We start from the raw sequence: 18,453 nt of genomic DNA on the forward strand, positions 1-18,453 counted from the left end.
TCTATGTCTCGGGTTTGGTTCTGGTTCACTGAACCGATAGAGTATAGATTACGTTTTATTGTTGTAAAAAAAATTACGTTTGTGTCCTGACCCAGGCTAACCGTTCGACTAAAGTCGGTCGTACAGATCTAACGGTTAATAACGATTCAAAAGCACGCCAAAACTGACGTCAAAAAATGAAACCCAAGACCGACATAACCGTGTCTGGTACCCAAATTATATAAACGAAACATTATATTCTAATTAAACCAGTTGCGTGTTTGGTTATCTTTTCTTTCGTGTAACCTAAATTAAGGGATTTGTTCTAACAAATCTCTCTAGACTCCAAAGGAAGAATCTCACGTCTCTCATCTTCTTCTCGGGAAGATCAGAAAACAACTTCTTTTTGTTTAAATTTCATCTTCAAGCTTCGAAGATCGCAGGAAAATTCTCATTTCGATCTGACCATTTCTGGTATTGAAACTTTCTCTTATTAGATCTGCTTTGTTTGTTCTTCGACAGATCTGTCTTAGGTCATCCGTAGAAATGTTTTTTATTGTTTGGGTCATTTCCTAACGATTTATATATCCATTTAATTCAATTATTTTTGATGCATCAATTTAAAGCATGAAACTTTCGTGTTTTTGTTATAGAAATAGATCTTATTGGAAGCTAGGTTGAATCAATTTGATTATAGAAGTTGTGTTAATCGAATTGAATCGGAGCTGGGTTGAATCGAATTGAATCAATCTGATTATATGGAAGTTGGGCTTGAATCGAATCGAGTCAATTTGATTATATCGAATATGGGTTTAATCGAATTGATTCAAAATGTTTAAATCTTGAGCTTGGTAGAATCGAATCGAGACAAAATGATATTCCTTGGTGACCTTTTTAAAAAAACATTCTTCTGTTGTTGTCAGAAGTTAAATTTTGTTTTTGTTCTTTTGTTTAATGAAAAGGTGAAGAAGGCAGAATTTTAAAAGACAACAACAACAACAACAACAATGAGCTCTGAGCAAAACAACAGCACAAGCTTCCCACCAACAGAGCCAAAGCTCTGCGATAACGGATGCGGATTCTTCGGGTCACCCTCCAACATGAACCTTTGTTCCAAATGTTACCGAAGCCTACGTGCCGAGGAAGATCAAACGGCAGTGGCAAAAGCTGCGGTGGAGAAATCACTAAAGCTTCCATCTTGCAGTCTCATCACCGCACCAGAAGAGCCAAAACAGCCTCTGGAGACCGAACCAGTCTCGGTGGAAACCGTTGTGATCGCTGATCCGACTTCTGTTCCTCCTGTAGCTACGGGACAGGAGGAGGGAGAGCCGTCGAAGCCTGCACGGCCGAACAGGTGTTTCAGCTGTAACAAGAAGGTTGGAGTCATGGGGTTTAAGTGCAAATGCGGGAGCACGTTTTGCGGGAGCCATAGGTACCCGGAGAAGCATGAGTGTAGCTTCGATTTCAAAGAGGTTGGACGCGGTGCAATCGCAAAGGCGAATCCTGTGGTCAAGGCGGATAAAGTCCAGAGGATTTGATGTGATGTGTCTTATCTTTCAGTTAATTCCGAGAATGTTGCTGTGATGTGGTCATGTTCGATGTTGGGTTTCTATGAATCAAAATGAAAAATTGCTGCTATTGGTTTTCTCATGAATCCTTTTTTAGTGCTTTTAAGTCTATTGAAATTGGAGTCTCCCTTTGCCTGCTCAAGATTTGACTATGTTTGCTTCTTGGTTATGTTTAGATTCGCAGCTCGATAGGGATGAGTCAAGAGATTAGTGCCTTCGTTTGTCGAATACCATGTTACAAGATAAAATTGGGGTCTCGATCAGTTTGATGTATTGTGTCGGTGTGAGTCATCAGATAACAGCTGTGAGTCACAGCCTGTGACCTACCACTTGGAAAATGGAAATAAATTTCTGTGATTAGTTCTTCATTTAGTTGTCAACTGAACACATTATTACATTTGGAGAGAAGGTTTACCATCATACGGGAGAGTTGGTATAATCCAATATCGGTGGTGGTGGAAAATATTTGGACCTGTCTGAACAGTTTGGCCGGAAAAAAACATGTTCATCTACGTGAATGAAAATGTCCAGAAGAAAGTTAATGGGTGACAAACAAGGTTTTTATCCAAAGGTAGGTACTGTTGTGCCGGTGTACTGTAGAATCTTTTTCTACTGCCTTATGATTTATGCTCCCAATTAGATGGCCCTCTATCCTCATTTTAGCAGGGAATGAATAATGGACAACGTAAAATGTCATGGGTATTTTGAGAAAAGCTTTCTCAATCAAAAAGAAGTGAAGGCCTAGGATTTAGAGATCTCTTGAAATTTAACCAGATTAGGGAACTGATATTCTTGAACCATTTGCTCATTGTAGTTTGGTTTGGACATAATAGGGAATGAGTATCTCATGGAAGATTGTATGCTCGATTTCCAACTTCTTGGCCTTGGGACAAGGTAGGATACCACATTGTTAAACCTATGCACATAAATATGATCATAACTAATTCACAAAGAAGTTTTTAATTTATTGAGCAGTGTTTACTTACCAAACTCATTTACTTCGATTTAACGTTTATGTTTTAGATCATTTGACTTGAAAATGGGTGATGAATGTGTTAACAACTCGATCTCATTGCACCTATAAAACAAAGTTATTGGATATTATATATTACCTTTTTAAAAATATATTCAAAAATAATATATGTAAGTGGAATACTATTCTTACTTCTAGACTTCGCCATTCTAAATCCTTCTAATAAGTGAAAAAATCTCTCTCCTACTATTGTTCCATTGTATATGTTGTAGTAAAATCATTTGTGTAAGTAAACATATTTTGAAAAAATAAAGTAAAATAAGTATTTAAGATTTACCTTATTTCATTTAGATCTTTTCCTTCGAGCCTCATCAAAAATTTGGAACCTAGATTAAACTTATTATTCACTCTATCTACAAATTTATCGAAGTTAGGAATTGGCTCGACCTGATATCATCACATCAAATAAATAATATTATATTTTCAATAAACGTATTGGGAAAATTGTCAGAAGAGAACAAAAACATAACTCGGTTCTATACCTTGTGTAAAATTATGAGCTTCATCCATTGGTGGGAAGACCTCCATCTGGTGCAAACTTATGACATACTGCACAGTTATGCATCTCAAATTACTCCAGAATCTCGAAACTTCTCCAAAGTATACATGAACCTGCAAAGACCTTAAAATGAATCCAAACACTCAAAATATATACTCTAAAACCATACATATGACATGTTAAAATTCATTAAAATCAAGGTATATCAATGGATTACTTTGTTTGGGGAGGCATAAGAAAGAAAACAGGATAATGAAAGATTTCCGAAAGAGATAAACTCAAATCTCGACAAACAAAGAAGATGGGAGAAAATGGAAGATATGGATCTACAGGAAAATTGCAGCACAAGAGACTTTGGAAGTGTATATATAAAAAGGCCGAGAGAAAGAAGAAAGGGGGAAGAAACTTAGTCTCTGCAATTAGAAACCTTAGGATTTATTTTCGTCTTTTGCTAAATGAGTTGTGACTCACATAGATTCTTTTGACGTAGGTGGTTACTCTAGTAAACTTAGATAGGTTTTACTGCCTGTGTTAGTAGATTTTTGTTATAATCTCGCTTCCAAACGAATATCATGTTCAAATCAATCTCTAGAACATTCATACGCAAACTCAGAATAAAATTCTCTTGTTTTAAGTTTGTTTTTCATATTATCTTATTTCGTTTCCACATATTTTTGATTACTTGTTATTGGCTCTGCAGACTGAAACCCCATAAAAGCTTTGTTTTCTTCACTATTATTTCATTGTGCAAATTTTGACTCCTAAAGTTAACTCGTTGCCTCAACTGGATTAACTTGCTTTACTGTTTGGTATAATGCTAAGTTGTGGATATAGTGAACTATGTGCTATTCTGAGTAGATTGCCATTGCCTGTGATAGGTGTTTAGTTTAATCACCTAACTGCTAACTCATTTCCTTTTTTTCTTCTATAGAGCGTGAATACACGCAAGGGAACAACTTATTGCTTGGTGGTGTTCATTACAAAGACTGCACTCCTGCTCAATCTGTTCTTATCTCCCTGAAAGACAATCTGGAAATGTAGATGGACCTTACCGGCTTGGATAACAGCACTAATGAAGTTTGGACTAGAAGAAAAAGCAAATCTCAAAGGAATATGAGCAACCAAAAAGATGTGTTGTCTGTTCTCTTGGTGGCTTGCGCAAAGAAGAAAATCTGAGGAAACATTGAACAATCCCTTAGCCTATCCATGCTTGGGATTGATCCTTCGAAAAACACTGACTGATTCCACTGAAAAACAGGAAGCTGAACCTGAAGATGACTCCAAGTCTCTGAAGCTGTGAAAGTAGTTTTTGGAGTAGCATTTCTGATTTTCCTTATATAAGTCATATCCACCAAGTTAATCATTCATGTTACCTCTGGCAGAGAGTTCTTGAGAAGAGTGATTACATGCCACTGTCAAATGCCAAAACATTCCATAATATATGTAATACCAAAAGACATACACACACAATACTAAACAAGTCAACAATAGAATTTTTTGAACAAAGTGAACAAAAGATTTAAAATAAAAAATGATATTTGTTTCATTTAAAACTTGAACCGCTAGACAAGACACCAATCATCAAAACCAAAAAACTCCATAATATATTTTTAAGTTACACAAATTTCAAACCCTTTAATTTAATATATGATAAAAACAAGCAACATTTAATTTTTAAAACCAAAACTCTCTCTAATTGCTGTTGACATCTGGTGGTAAGATTGATGTTGTTAATGTTGGATCACCTTCGGAGAATCTGCTATCTGCTGTTCTTATCTTGACATCCTCTTTTGAACATATGAATATTTCTTTCGCCATATTGCAAAATTTGCTACATAGAAATAAAAATACTCAATAAATTAGTTTGCAATCTACTAAGGAAAAACAAAAAAGAAAGCAAAACTTACGGCCAGGGATCGTCTCCAAGAATCATCATATCTCCATCATCATATATGAAAAACATTTTCCATTGATCGTGCATATGCAACTCGCCTTTGATATCAAATAGTGTTTCTAGTTCATCGATCAACTGATTGTATCCATCAAATATAGTTAAATCTACAGACCTTTCTATGACACCTTCCATATGAACCTGGTCAATAACCATAAGAGCATATGAACTTTATAGTCATTTCATTCTATTAAAACTTCTGAAATTTTAATGAAAATATAATATTACAATAAAACTATGGATGCAAGAATACACACACACACACACATATATATATATATATATATATATATATATATATAATTTACCTAATACAAAACAGAACCTTTTACTAAAACCTACGTTTTCTAATGGTTTAGTTGTACATCGTAATAGTTTAACACTTGAATAAAGATGGTGATCTTTTCATACCTTAGTAAGACTTCTAGCTTGGACATGGTTAACCTTTTCTTCTTCAAAGATTTTAGAAATCTTAATTTTTTTATACGAGTCAATAGGTTTTATTGGATCCTTTATTGTAGCGGGAACTGTTAGATCAACTCCAAAAAGTCTGCAGCTAGGAGTTACGGTTGTAGTTGACATTTCTTCCATTGCTTGAACCATTTGCTCATTGTAGTTTGGTTTGGACATGGTAGGGAATGAGTATCTCATGGAAGATTGTATGCTCGAATTTCCAACTTCTTGGCCTTGGGACAAAGTAGGATACCACATTGTTAAACCTGTGCACATCAATATGATGATAACTAATTCACAAAGAAGTTTAACTTATTGAGCAGTGTTTACTTACCAAACTCATTTACTTCGATTCGACGTTTATGTTTTAGATCATCTGACTTAAAAATGGGTGATGAATGTGTTAACAACTCAATCTCCCATGGAGATACCTTATCAGGTCTTGGAATTGTTGCAGCTCCATCCCATTGCACCTATAAAATAAAATTATTGGATATTATATATTAGTCTTCTTTAAATATATTCAAAAATAATATATGTAAGTGGAATACTATTCTTACTTCTAGACTTCGCCATTCTGAATCCTTCCAATGAGTGGAGAAAGCTCTCACTCCTACTACTGTTCCATTGTATCTGTTGTAGTAAAATCATTTGTGTAAGTAATGATATTCTGAAAAAAATATAGTAAAATAAATGTTTAAGATTTACCTTATTTCATTTAGATCTTTTCCTTCGAACCTCATCGAAAATTTGGAGCCTATACTAAACTTATTATTCACTCTACCTACAAATTTATCGAAGTTGACAAGGAATTGGCTCGACCTGATATCATCACATCAAATATATAATATTATATTTTCAATAAACTATTTACAAATGTTTAATTAGAGTAAAAAAATATTATTACCTTGGCTTATAGAACACAACGAATATACATTTGTTTTCAATAGCATTCAGTGCAGTAGCAACTACACCATGGTGCATACTCTCTTTTGAAATTAAAGATGTTGGTATGTTGCGTTGCTGATGAGCTGCTTTACTGATACCAACTCGCGATTCCCCATTCTCTCCTCTAGGATAACAAATAGTTAAAATACAAAATTCAAGGAACAGAAGATATCTAAAATGGCAAAATAAATATATATACCGAAGGAATACAAAAGAGTCTCCAGCAACCAATTTTTTTCCTTTTGCAAACTCATTCCAACCAGATGAGAACATATGTCTTTTTGGTGTACCTAGTTGATTGTTTGTAAACAAAATATAGATCAGTAATAAATACTCACAAATTTTAAAATGAAATATAGAATGGTCACCTTTGAAAGAGTGTTTAAAACTCCATTCATGACCATGAATATCTTTAGCAATTATCTCTTGACTTGGGGTTAGCTGAGACATATCCTAAAAACATAAAATACAAATTGTTATAAGATTTACAATTGAGTTAACGTAAGTGCAGGTTAATTACCAATAGGGGAAGACATTCAGTGGCATGTCTTTTATACAAAACAAAACCGCCATTTTTGCGGGTATCAGAAGCACTTAACACCTTGGTGAAATAGTTAATGTTTTGTATGTTGTTTTTGTTTTTAGGAATAGGGATCTCAACATCCTGAGAACATAAAATTAATTAAATTATTTAAAATAGATTGTAAGAAGAGCTAATGTTAAAATAAATAAAATTTTATTTTGCTACTCACAGATGTATCAGGCAACAAAGAAACTTCTGCATAAATTTCATTTGTATTGGTCTCTACCTAGGAGCATACATAAAATATACCCAAAACAATACCAGTTACGGTCTAATTCATTTTAAATCATGTGTATTTTATGAATAAGAAACATATATAGTCAAAGAGACATACCTTAAGGTCGATACTAAAAACATTACAACAAATTTTTGAAGAAATATCAAAAACTGGTTTTAGCTGACAAAGTTCGTCGTTCATAGAAACAACTAGCTGGTAATACCATCAAATTGTTGAGTAAGTCTTACCAATTAAAACATAAGTGAAATAATATAAAAGTCTAAAAGAAGATAAAAATATTGCCTGCTCTATATGCCCTTGAGGAAAGTAATATACTTTCTCTCCAATTTCTGGAGTATTAAACAGAGGTCCAGCACACAACTTCCATAATTGATTGTTCAAGTAGTTATTGGTTTCATCAATAGCTAGAAACAAAGAAACAATTATTGGGGATATATGTTTTTCATCAATCGAAAAAAACTCGTATCCAAGAATTTCTCACATATACCTAAAACTTCAGGTTGCGCATGCATGATTTTATCACCAGCCATCGATAATTTTTCCAAACACTAACTTTGATCTTTATTTATTTTGGTTTCAAATAGTCTATTTTTCTAAACTTGTAAATCTTATATGTATGAAGTATTTATAGGTGAAAATATTCAAATCCTTCATAAATTTATTTACGGATATGAGTTTTGACTAATAACTTTTACTAGTTGCCAAAAAAAATCGAGTCAAATATGTATCTTTAGAAATATCGGAAGTTATTTAATATCAATAAATTATGTTTCTAGATATCTAATAATAGTGCAGTAGAATACATGCACCATTCAGGGCCAGCTTAGAGAGAGGGACAACGGGTACACCGCCACGGGCCCACGAGGTAAGAGGCCCATAAAACAAATTTTAGTTAACCATGTAATTATATAAAGTGTTGACAGATTTTTTTTGTTAAAATATAATTTTATTATACTGATAACGTAGTATCCGAATACAAGGTTGAAGTGCAAGGTCCTCTTCGAGCCGGCAGATAAGCCGCTTGATCGCCAGATCGCTACACAAATTGAAATTTTGAAAGAGGTAACATGTCATGCCAACGAGAGAAATCAGCTAGCATATTATGTTTTGATATAGCTTGTAATTGGCCATTCAACGAATTAACCAATATTTCTTAATCTCCTTCAAATATTATTCTTTGATATTCTCCTATCCAAACGTTTTGCATAGCCACAAGTATGCTTTTGATTCCGCTTCCAAACTTGTCACTACAGTTCCCAAATTTTCTGAGCCCCACATATATGGGAGTCCTTGACTATCACGAACTATCCAACCTCCCCTTACCTGGCCAGTATGTAGATCATACACCGGATAAAGTGTTGACAGATTTTTTTCAGGACTCCTATGCACTGTGCCGTGTGTTTAAGAAGAATATACTAGCCACAGGGTCCACAAAGTAAGGGGCGGCCCATTAAAAAATTAGTTAATCTGTAAAGTGTCGACATATTATTTAGGTTTTTTTGTTCTTCTTCGTTTAACTTGTTCTCGGAAAACCTTTCATCTTTCTTACCAAAATATAAGAAAATCATGTTTACATCAAATACTTGAATTTGATCACCATAGTCTCTCTGGTAAGATTTTTGTTTTTAGATTATTGATCTATAATATGTCATATATTTTTGTGTTCACACGATTTTCATTTGAAAAATATCTGAGAAAAATCACGTTTGTTTATGATACAATTTATACTTTGTCTCCATATATTTTTCTCCACATCCAATGTTTATATATATCATTTTAATCATTGACGAACTATATATGATTAAGGGTGTGAATGGTTTAACTGAATTTTCAAGTTTTTTTTTCTAATTTCAGGTTCACTCATTTCTAGGAAATTCATAATACAAGGGGAAATAACCTTGATACTATAATTAAAGATTTATTGGTTGGAAAACGTTTAAAAGAAGAAGAAATGAATCTTGGGTTTCCCTTAGGTAAGAGCTCTATACGTTTTCCGGATACTTATTATTCTAGTAAAATGAGTAATGAGACAAAGAAATGAGAGATTTGTTGGTGTTTAGCATCTATACTATTAAAGTACAAGCACATTTGGATTTTTTACTAAACATGCCCTTTCTTTAACTCACATTGTTTATTTCATTAAGGGCAATCAAGTAATATTAATAACATATCTATATTGGGTCATTTTTTTATCCAGCCCACTCCCCATATCAGATCTTTTTTGGGCCATTTGGGCCGATCAAGAAATCATATCCAATTCTTATTTTTTCCTCCAAGTTCAAATAATTTATTTTCAACCATTCTTAATATTTTGTGTAGTGAAAAAAAATAATCACTTAACTATTATGTTTTTTTCTTTTTAATATAACTTAAGCATTCATAAAAATTTTGAATTTTTTCATTGAAAAGTATAAATCTTTATTAAGAGTATATAATTTTTTATCTAAAAAATTAACAACATAATAAAATTAAGTTATACCAACTTAGTTCATTAAAAATAAACTTTAATTTTCTAAACATAAATATTCATTAGACCTGAACGTTCGGGTACCCATTCGGATACGGATCGGTTTTTTCGGGTATCAGGTTTTTCGGGTTTTGAAATTAAACTCCATTCAGATATTATAAAATTTTGGGTCGGGTTCGAGTCGGGTCTTTCCGGGTGGGTTCGGTTCTCATGCATAAGAACATGAAAATAACCAAATAACCAAAGTATCTAAAACGGGTTTGGTTATTTGTACTCAAAGTAACCAAAGTATCCAATTCGGTTCAAATTTTTGTATCCAAATTACTCAAAAGTAACCAAAAATAACCAAAAATATCCAATATATACAGTTTTTTGGATAAACTTTTATCCAAACTATCATATTTTATCCAAAAATACTCAAAAGTATTGAAAATAACTACTATATTTAACTTATAATATTAATTTAAAATATTAAAATAATTATAAATATAATTATAACATAGATTTTTAGATATATATTCACATTTCAGATATCTTCGGGTACTCATTCGGTTCTCGGTTCGGGTCGGGTTCGGGACCGGTTCTTCGGATATAGCAATTTAGAACTCATTCGGATATTTACCCCGGGTCTGATCGGATTTGGAACCCTGATTTTCGGGTCGGTTTCAAGTTGGTTCTTCGGATCCGGATATTGTGCTCAGGCCTATACTCATTTAAAATGAAACACGATAAAGAAAAATAAAAGGCTTAAGTCTTTTATAAAAAAACAAATATATGAAAATATGACATTTACTAAATATTTGTCAATTTTAAAAAAAAATAAAGGAAAATAAATCTGCGCTGTAATTAAAAAAAATAAAGGAAAATAAACCCGCGCTTTGAAAGCGCGGGTCAAAATCTAGTTTTAGTTATAGTAACAGTTTTTATATGTTGGAGGGCCTATTTGAATTTTTTCCCCAGGTCCGACTTAGACATTTGATAGACCCTGGGGCAAATTTTTAAATAGGCTCTCCAACATATAAAAACATGCTACTTTTAAAACTGTTACTACAACTAAAATACTTTTAAAAACATGCTACTTATAAATTGTTGTTGCAGATCCATGTTCATCAGATTTTTATCGTTTTGGTAATCTGTAATAATATGGATCTGCAACATGAATCTTCTCTCCCTCGTTGCCTATATCCATGGTGGGTCTGCAGTAGAGTACATGCGCCATTAAGGGCCAGCTTAGAGGGAGGGACAATGGGTACACCGCCACGGCCCACGAGGTAAGAGGCCCATAAAACAAATTTTAGTTAACCATGTAATTATATAAAGTGTTTACAGATTTTTTTTTTTTGTCAAAATATAATTTTATTATACTGATAACGTAGTATCCGAATACAAAGTTGAAGTACAAGGTCCTCTTCGAGCCAGCAGATGAGCCGCTTGATCGCCAGATCGCTTCAAAATTGAAATTTTGAAAGAGGTAGCATGTCATGCCAACGAGATAAATCAGCTAGCATATTATGTATTGATATAGCTTGTAATTGTCCATTCAACGAATTAACCAATATTTGTTAATCTCCTTCAAATATTATTCTTCGATATCCTCCTATCCAAACATTTTGCATAGCCACAAGTATGCTTTTGATTCCGCTTCCAGACTTGTCACTACAAATCCCAAATTTTCTGAGCCCCACATATATGGGAGTCCTTGACTATCAAGAACTATCCAACCTCCCCTGACCTGGCCAGTATGTAGATCATATGCCGCATAAAGTGTTGACAGATGTTTCCTGGTTACCAATTATACTATCAGTCACTTTATAAACCTAAATTGCCCTCAGTCTAGTCTAAATATATTACTAACTATTATTTATTCTAAACACAACATTTTTTATTATTTTCCCTCATCATATTTTTTACTTTCACAACATTCTTATTTTTTTCAGTTTCAATAACTCAGTTCCTAATAGTGTTTGAGAAACCAAAAATTGAAGTCAAACCCAGTTTCGACATCACAAACCCAGCTCAACCCCACCCGCCTCTACGTTGCTCCTAATTTTGGTGCCTCCGTTAATAAGACGATAAGACAACTTTTCAAGATCTCACCTTTTTTAACTGGTGATTTTGAATTTTATATTTTTTGATTGGTGATTCTTTCTAAGATTTTTATCTTTCAAGATATTACAAAAGAAGGAGAAGAACTCATCGACAAGATCGTCTTCTCACTATTGTTTTTTTTTGAATGAAATGTTAAATTAGATTCAAAAGAAAAATAAACTTGGTTACAGCGTTGAGCTACTTTGTTTCTAACTGTGTTTAAAAGAGGGAGAAATAACTAAGTTTGGACTATTACAACCCAATCTTGGAAAGCCTTGTCAAGTCTCTTATCCAGAGGTCTAAGAGACATGATTCTGTTCTTGATGAGTCTATCCAGTATCCGAAAGAGAGCCTCAAAGGATCGTGGGTGCTGTCCATGCCTTCGTGAGTTACGTTCCCGCCAAATCATGTAGACTGTTGCCTGGAAGGTGTATCGAGCAAGAAAGCTCCTGATTCGAGTACAGCTTGACCTTGACGTGAAACACAAGACATCATTCCACGTTGCAGAGTAATCCACCCCCATTATGTTTGTCATCAGCTTGCTCCATACTGACGATGAATAATCACATTCAAAAAAGAGGTGATTGCGAGTTTCCATCAAACCCTGTGAACATAGTACACAGTTCCCATCAGACCCTGTGTTCCAAGCTGCCATTCGATCCCCAGTAGTGAGCCGGTTACGGGTAGCTAGCCAGGTACAGAACCGATGTTTCGGCGTAGCATGATTGAACCAAATTCCCTTGTGCCAAGCAACAGCCGCCCTTGTCTGTCTAATGTTTTCCCAAGTATCACGAGTGGAAAACTGAGCTTTATACACATCTTGTTTCCCCTTCCAAAGAACGACATCCTCCGCGTCAGATTGAGGAATCGAACGGAGTTGTTGTTCAATGTTTATAAGCCCTTCAGAGCGATGGTTTCTTCTTCTTCTCTTCATCAACGCCGTATGCACCGTATCATGCTGCCTGATACCCGTATCTATCTGACCACGAGGTCCACACATGTCCATCAAACATCCTAAAGAAGACCACTGATCATACCAGAAAGAAGTATTTACTCCATTGTGCACTTCAACTTTGCAGAATTGTCGCGCCAGTCCTCAAATCTTCAGAATTTTCCGCCACATCCATGAGCCCTTTTGATCATTATCTTTCACAGACCAAATGGATTCATTCTTGAGGATGGTGGAGTTGATCCATCTTACCCAAAGTAATGACTTGTTAGATATTAATCTCCAGAACAGCTTTAGGACGGTGACATTGTTCATTTCAGTTAATGAGCGTAAGCCCAGTCCACCTTCTTCTCTTGGGCAACATACTTCTTCCCAAGACAACTTTGCTTTATGTGGGTTAAGGTCGCTTCCTGACTATAAGAACGCTGAGCAGAGCTTATCAATTTCTCGAACACACGCCTTCGGTAGTCGGAACGCTGATAACCAGAAACTGGAGATGCTCCAAAGTACTGAGCTAAGAAGCTCTAGTCTGCCAGCATAAGATAGAAAGCGGTTTTTCCAGGATCCTATACGTTGTCTGATCGTCTCAAGGAGGGGTTTGTAGTCGTTACTACTCATACTTTTGGTAGTTAGAGGTAAACCCAAATAGCGGACCGGGAGTTGATCTGCTTTGAATTTGAATTTTGTCTCCATCTCCAGTTTGATTTCCTCTGTTACACCTCCTAAGTACATAGTCGATTTTTCCATACTGATTCTCAGACCTGAGTATTTAGCAAATTTATCAAAGACATCGACTATGCCTTCCATGGAACGCATCTTCCCATCTGTAACCACCATGAGATCATCTGCGAATGTCAGGTGGGTCAGTCCAAGGTTCTTGCAGCGAGGATGATAGCCAAATCTTTGTGTGCTTGTGGCCTTGTCCAGGAGTTTTGAGAGGACATCCATGACAATAACAAACAGATACGGGGAGAGTGGACAACCTTGCCTTAGTCCTCTCTTACTTTGAAAATAACCAGCCAACTCTCCATTAATCTGAACCGAGAAAGATGGAGTAGATATACATAATGAGATCCAGTGTATGAACTGCGGCGGGAAGTTCATTGCACTGAGGGTATTAAGGAGAAAAGGCCATTGCACAGAATCGAATGCCTTCGAAATATCAATCTTGATTGCACACCGAGATGATATGTTCTCCTTATGGTAATCTTTGACGATTTCAGTAGCAAGTAAGAGATTTTCTATCAAGAGTCTCTCGCTTACAAAAGCTGACTGGTTTGCTGAGATAAACTGCGGAAGGAGCTGTTTAAGTCTGTTAGCAATAAGCTTGGAGATGACTTTGTAAATAACGTTGCAGCATGATATCGGCCTGTAATCTTTCATTTCCATAGCATCTGTTCTTTTCGGAATCAGTGCTAGAATAGTTGAGTTGATTCCCTTTGGAAGGAAACCTTTCTCAAAAAACGCCTGAACTGCTATAACAAACTCAGGGCCAATAATATCCCATGTTGCTTTGCAAAACTCTGCATTGAATCCATCTGGGCCTGGTGACTTATTATTTGGCATAGCAAACAACACTTCTTTGATTTCCTCATGCGTTACTCGCTGAAGCAGAGACTGAGCATCCTGGTCTGAGCATCGTAAAGAGAGGAGGTCCTGCAATTGCGTGACATCCATTCCTGTGTAATCTTCAGGTTGGTATTGGAGAAATTCCCGAAAGAAACCCTCAGCTTCCTCCATTATACCAGTTTCATCAGTTACCACCCTTCCATCTCTGCAGCGAATCTCTCTGATACCATTTACTGCCTCACGGGTAGCAATGGCTCTATGATAAGTTTTATTATTTTGATCCCCAATCCTCAACCAGTGTAACTTTGACCTCTGCTTGAGGAAGCTTTCTTCCAATCCCGCAACTTTTTCCCATCTTGTGAGTGCTTCACTTTCCAATTCTTGGTTCTGAGGCGATGGTGATTTAAGGTTCCTCTCCTGTTTTTCACAGAGGTCATCGTGAGCCTCTTTGGATTTCCGTATTAAATTTCCCATTTGTTCCTTCGCCAGGTTTCTGATCACTGGTTTTAATCCCTTGAGCTTCTTTGAGAAGCGGAATAATGAGGATGTTGAGAGAAAAATTTGCTCTGTTTCCGACCAGGACTCTTTCACTTTAGGTAGGAATTCTTCAAGGGAAGTGACTGCATTCACAAATTTGAATGGCTTACATTTTCTGCGGTTTTCCGGCGTTGTGATATGGATACGACATCTCAAGTGATCAGAGCAGCCACCAGCTTCGAAAACAGAGTAGGCCCGAGCATACCTCTGGTTCCAAACATCGTTGACGAGCACACGATCCAGTTTCTTTGATATAAGATCATTCCCTCTTTTATTACTCCACGTAAAGAGAGGGCCTTGGTAAGCCATGTCTATTAAGGAACAGTGGTTAACCATGTCCTGAAATCTCTTCATTCCCAGAGATACTGATGGGGAGCTATCAAAGTTAGAGTGCTCATCCATATCCAAAGTTTTGTTGAAATCTCCTAGTATCATCCAAGGCTTAGTTCCAATTATCGGGGAGTTGTGATGGTCCTGCAAGTCCATCCATAATTCCTTTCTTTCTTCCGCTGAATATGGTGATGCATAGACAAAAGAGCAAAAGATCTCTTCCTGCATCGTCTCTAGTTTAATCGAACAAGTGATCAGTTGACTACTCTTAAAGAAAGGAGTAAGTCGCACATTGTTCTTCCATACTATCCAGATCCTGCCCAAACGATGGTGCTCATAGTTTGTTAGGATCGACCAATCTCGAAACATAGTTCCCATTAGTATTGGAACTCTTCCCTCTTTTACTTTTGTTTCAATCAAACAACCAAAATCAAACTGCCTCTCCTCAACCCACTTCTTTATTACGGAATGTTTTAAAGATTTATTTAAGCCGCGGACATTCCAAAAGAAGCACGACATAATCAGTGTTTTTTGGAGGAACGTTTTCTGCTTGGGCCTGAAGGTTTGGGATTCCTTGTAGACACAGCAGGTTGAGAGCTAGCACGTTGTGTTGCCCTCGCTGATCGGGATGGTTTTTTAACCTTTCCCTCCTGATTTTTAAGCTCCGATTTCTCATCATCTCCCTGCAGTATTTCACCCTCCTCTGCAGTTTCAGTGATGCTAACCGTAGTCGGAACTTCGTCCTTCTCATCTGCAACCGAGAACAAATTTTGTTCATCGTCGTCGCCTACGAGCAATTGGAAACGTGATGGCGATATTACCGTCTCCGTCTCCTGTTTCCTCTCAGTAGTTCTACCAACTTTCCCCGGTGATACAGTCAACCAAGTTTCAGTCTCCAAACAAGTTTGTGCCTCAACAGTTGCTGTATTTTCTGCACTTCCAGCGACTTCCTCAGAACTGTCATCAGAGACTCTCCCTGCTTCAGTTTCTGTTTCTTTCTCTGCATCTACCACTTCGATGATTTCAGTGGTTTTCTCAGAGATTTCCACGTCATCATCTTCCTTAGTTGAAGACCCCACATCCACCACTTTGTTTTGGTCCTGAGAAGCCACTACATTCTCTTGTGTCCTTTTATCCTCTGTTTCGTTTGATCCTTTTTTAGTGCAGTCCTTATCCTTGTGTCCCCATTTCGCACACAACGAGCACTTAGTGGGTGTCCATGGATAGGAAAACTCTATATTTGCAATGGTCCCAGACTTGGAGCGGAATCTATAAGTCTTGGGAAGTGGCTTTGTCATGTTCGCATTAACAAAGACCTTTGCCTCCTCAAAATTTGAACATAACTCTGTTTCTGGGTGCAACCGAACTGGCTTCCCGACAGAGCTGGCAATGAATCCAAGACCCTCCCAAGAGTACATCCAGTGGGGAACATTCTTCAGAGTTACCCACATAGGCACAATCTTAACCTCATTCTCGTCATTCACACTCTCTGTCAACGGAGCCCACTTTGAGAGAATCATTGGAATGCCCGCTATATTCCACATACCTCGCCGCAGAAGGCGAGCTCTAGTTTGAGAATCGCATATTCTGAACTTCACTGTTCATTCGTTCACGGCAAACACATCGATCTTAATTTTTTTATTTCCCAAAGGCCATATCTTATTGACAATGATATGGATTTTTGCCACGTGAGGGGCGGGATCAAGAAATTTCCCTTCAAGGAAATCCTCCCACAAAGGGACTGCGTTGATTAGAAGTTCATCTGGTATCTCCACCATCTGAGTTCCATCTACTTCTTCAACCTTAACTTCGTGACTCACCAGCACATGCTTCTGTTGAACCGCTTTTGCATAAGACTTGTTACTAAACTGCTTTGCCTGACTAGTGTTATCTCCCATGACCCTCAGGGGAGAATCCTCCGGTGCCGGAGCCGCCATTAAGCCAACCCCGTAGCCGTCACGCCTTGAGATCTTCAAAACCCTAAATCGCTTTCAGAATCACCCTCAGAGCTATTTTAGGAAACTCTCCTCCGTCTTCTCACTATTGAACACCAGCTCCGCTCTTTGAATCAATCTGATGCAGAGGATGTGGTACTTTGGAGAGGGAAACAAGATGTTTGTAAACCTCAATTCAGTACTCGGGATACGTTGAACCACATATGGACCACATGTGAAAAGGTGTCTTGGCACAAAGGAATTTGGTTTGCTCATGTCACTCCAAAAGTTATTTTCTGTAATTAGCTAGCTATACGTAACCGTCTTACCACAGGAGACCGGCTGATTGCTTGGAACACAAGCATTGATGGAAACGGTGTGCTCTGCAATCAACATTTGGAAACTCGAAATCACCTTTTCTTTGATTGTAGTTACACTTCACTCTTATGGCATAAGTTGATGAGTGGGATCATGGGGAACAGCTATACGGAGGAGTGGAATGCCGTTCTGGCTTTTATGTCTCAGCTAAAGCTCTCGCGAGTTGAGAGCTTCCTAGCTCGTTATTTTTTTCAGTCGGCAGTGTAAATGATTTGGTAAGAGAGAAATTCAAGAAAACATGGGGAGAACCCTAGGCCTCTGGAGAATCTCTTCAGAACAATCGAGAAGATGATCAAGAACAGAGTTATGTCTCTAAAGACTCAAGACAAGAGACTGGAAAGAGCCTTTCAAGTCTGGATAGTTTTTGTAGGAACTTAAGCTGGTTTTTTTTATTCCTCTGTTTGAAAAAGTAAAAACCAAAGTAGCAATTGCTGTAACAATGTGTATTACTTTTGAATCAAAAATTTAACATTTCATTCAAAGAAAAAAGATATTACATTATTTACCATCCTCTAGGGATTTTTTGTTTTAATTTTAATTGGTTATTAGAAAGATGAGATTTTTATTAGTATACAAAATGATTGATTTTTCGATTCCATTTCATTAAGCAAACTCAAACATTCAGACAATAATAGAAGAGAGAGTTGATGAAAACACCACAAACATAAAACATTACAACATGAAATAGTTAGAACTCTTAGATAGAGAGACAGTGAATTCAGAGTAAAAGTCGAATGCGTCGAAACAGTTTCACGGCACCACCGCAAACTTAAGATTTGGTCACCTAAATTGTGACTTTTGCATTCAATCCGCACCTCTGAATATTGTCGAACGAAATCCGTTTCATCTTCAGGCCCCATGGATAATATAGCAAAATGGTTATAGATATGGATAGAAACTTCCATTTAACTTTTGGAAGGGAAATACTCCTTAAAAAAAGAGGTAATAG

The 18,453-nt window shown here is 36.5% G+C and overlaps 2 protein-coding genes and 1 pseudogene across 2 annotated transcripts; 1 reads left to right on the plus strand and 2 right to left on the minus strand.

Moving 5' to 3' along the window:
• Positions 1-230: 230 nt before the first annotated feature.
• LOC108824138 (zinc finger A20 and AN1 domain-containing stress-associated protein 7) lies at positions 231-1,625 on the plus strand. The gene is made up of 2 exons (XM_056995474.1): positions 231-453; positions 942-1,625. Exon 2 carries the CDS (start codon positions 987-989, stop codon positions 1,515-1,517), a length of 531 nt encoding a protein of 176 aa, XP_056851454.1. The 5' UTR covers positions 231-453; positions 942-986; the 3' UTR covers positions 1,518-1,625.
• Positions 1,626-4,771: 3,146 nt separating this feature from the next.
• On the minus strand, positions 4,772-7,782 carry LOC108822118 (putative auxin response factor 21). Its single transcript, XM_056994163.1, has 14 exons — positions 7,740-7,782; positions 7,568-7,656; positions 7,349-7,444; positions 7,184-7,240; positions 6,952-7,095; positions 6,800-6,884; positions 6,631-6,721; positions 6,391-6,555; positions 6,192-6,305; positions 6,044-6,089; positions 5,863-5,956; positions 5,442-5,752; positions 4,987-5,171; positions 4,772-4,910 (listed from the first exon to the last, which is right to left on the minus strand). Exons 1-14 carry the CDS (start codon positions 7,780-7,782, stop codon positions 4,772-4,774), a joined length of 1,659 nt encoding a protein of 552 aa, XP_056850143.1.
• A 4,263-nt stretch (positions 7,783-12,045) lies between these two features.
• On the minus strand, positions 12,046-17,129 carry LOC108824919 (uncharacterized; annotated as a pseudogene).
• Positions 17,130-18,453: the final 1,324 nt, after the last annotated feature.

This window comes from Raphanus sativus, chromosome 9 (genome assembly GCF_000801105.2).
Source record: "Raphanus sativus cultivar WK10039 chromosome 9, ASM80110v3, whole genome shotgun sequence".
In the NCBI taxonomy this organism is placed as follows: Eukaryota; Viridiplantae; Streptophyta; class Magnoliopsida; order Brassicales; family Brassicaceae; genus Raphanus; species Raphanus sativus.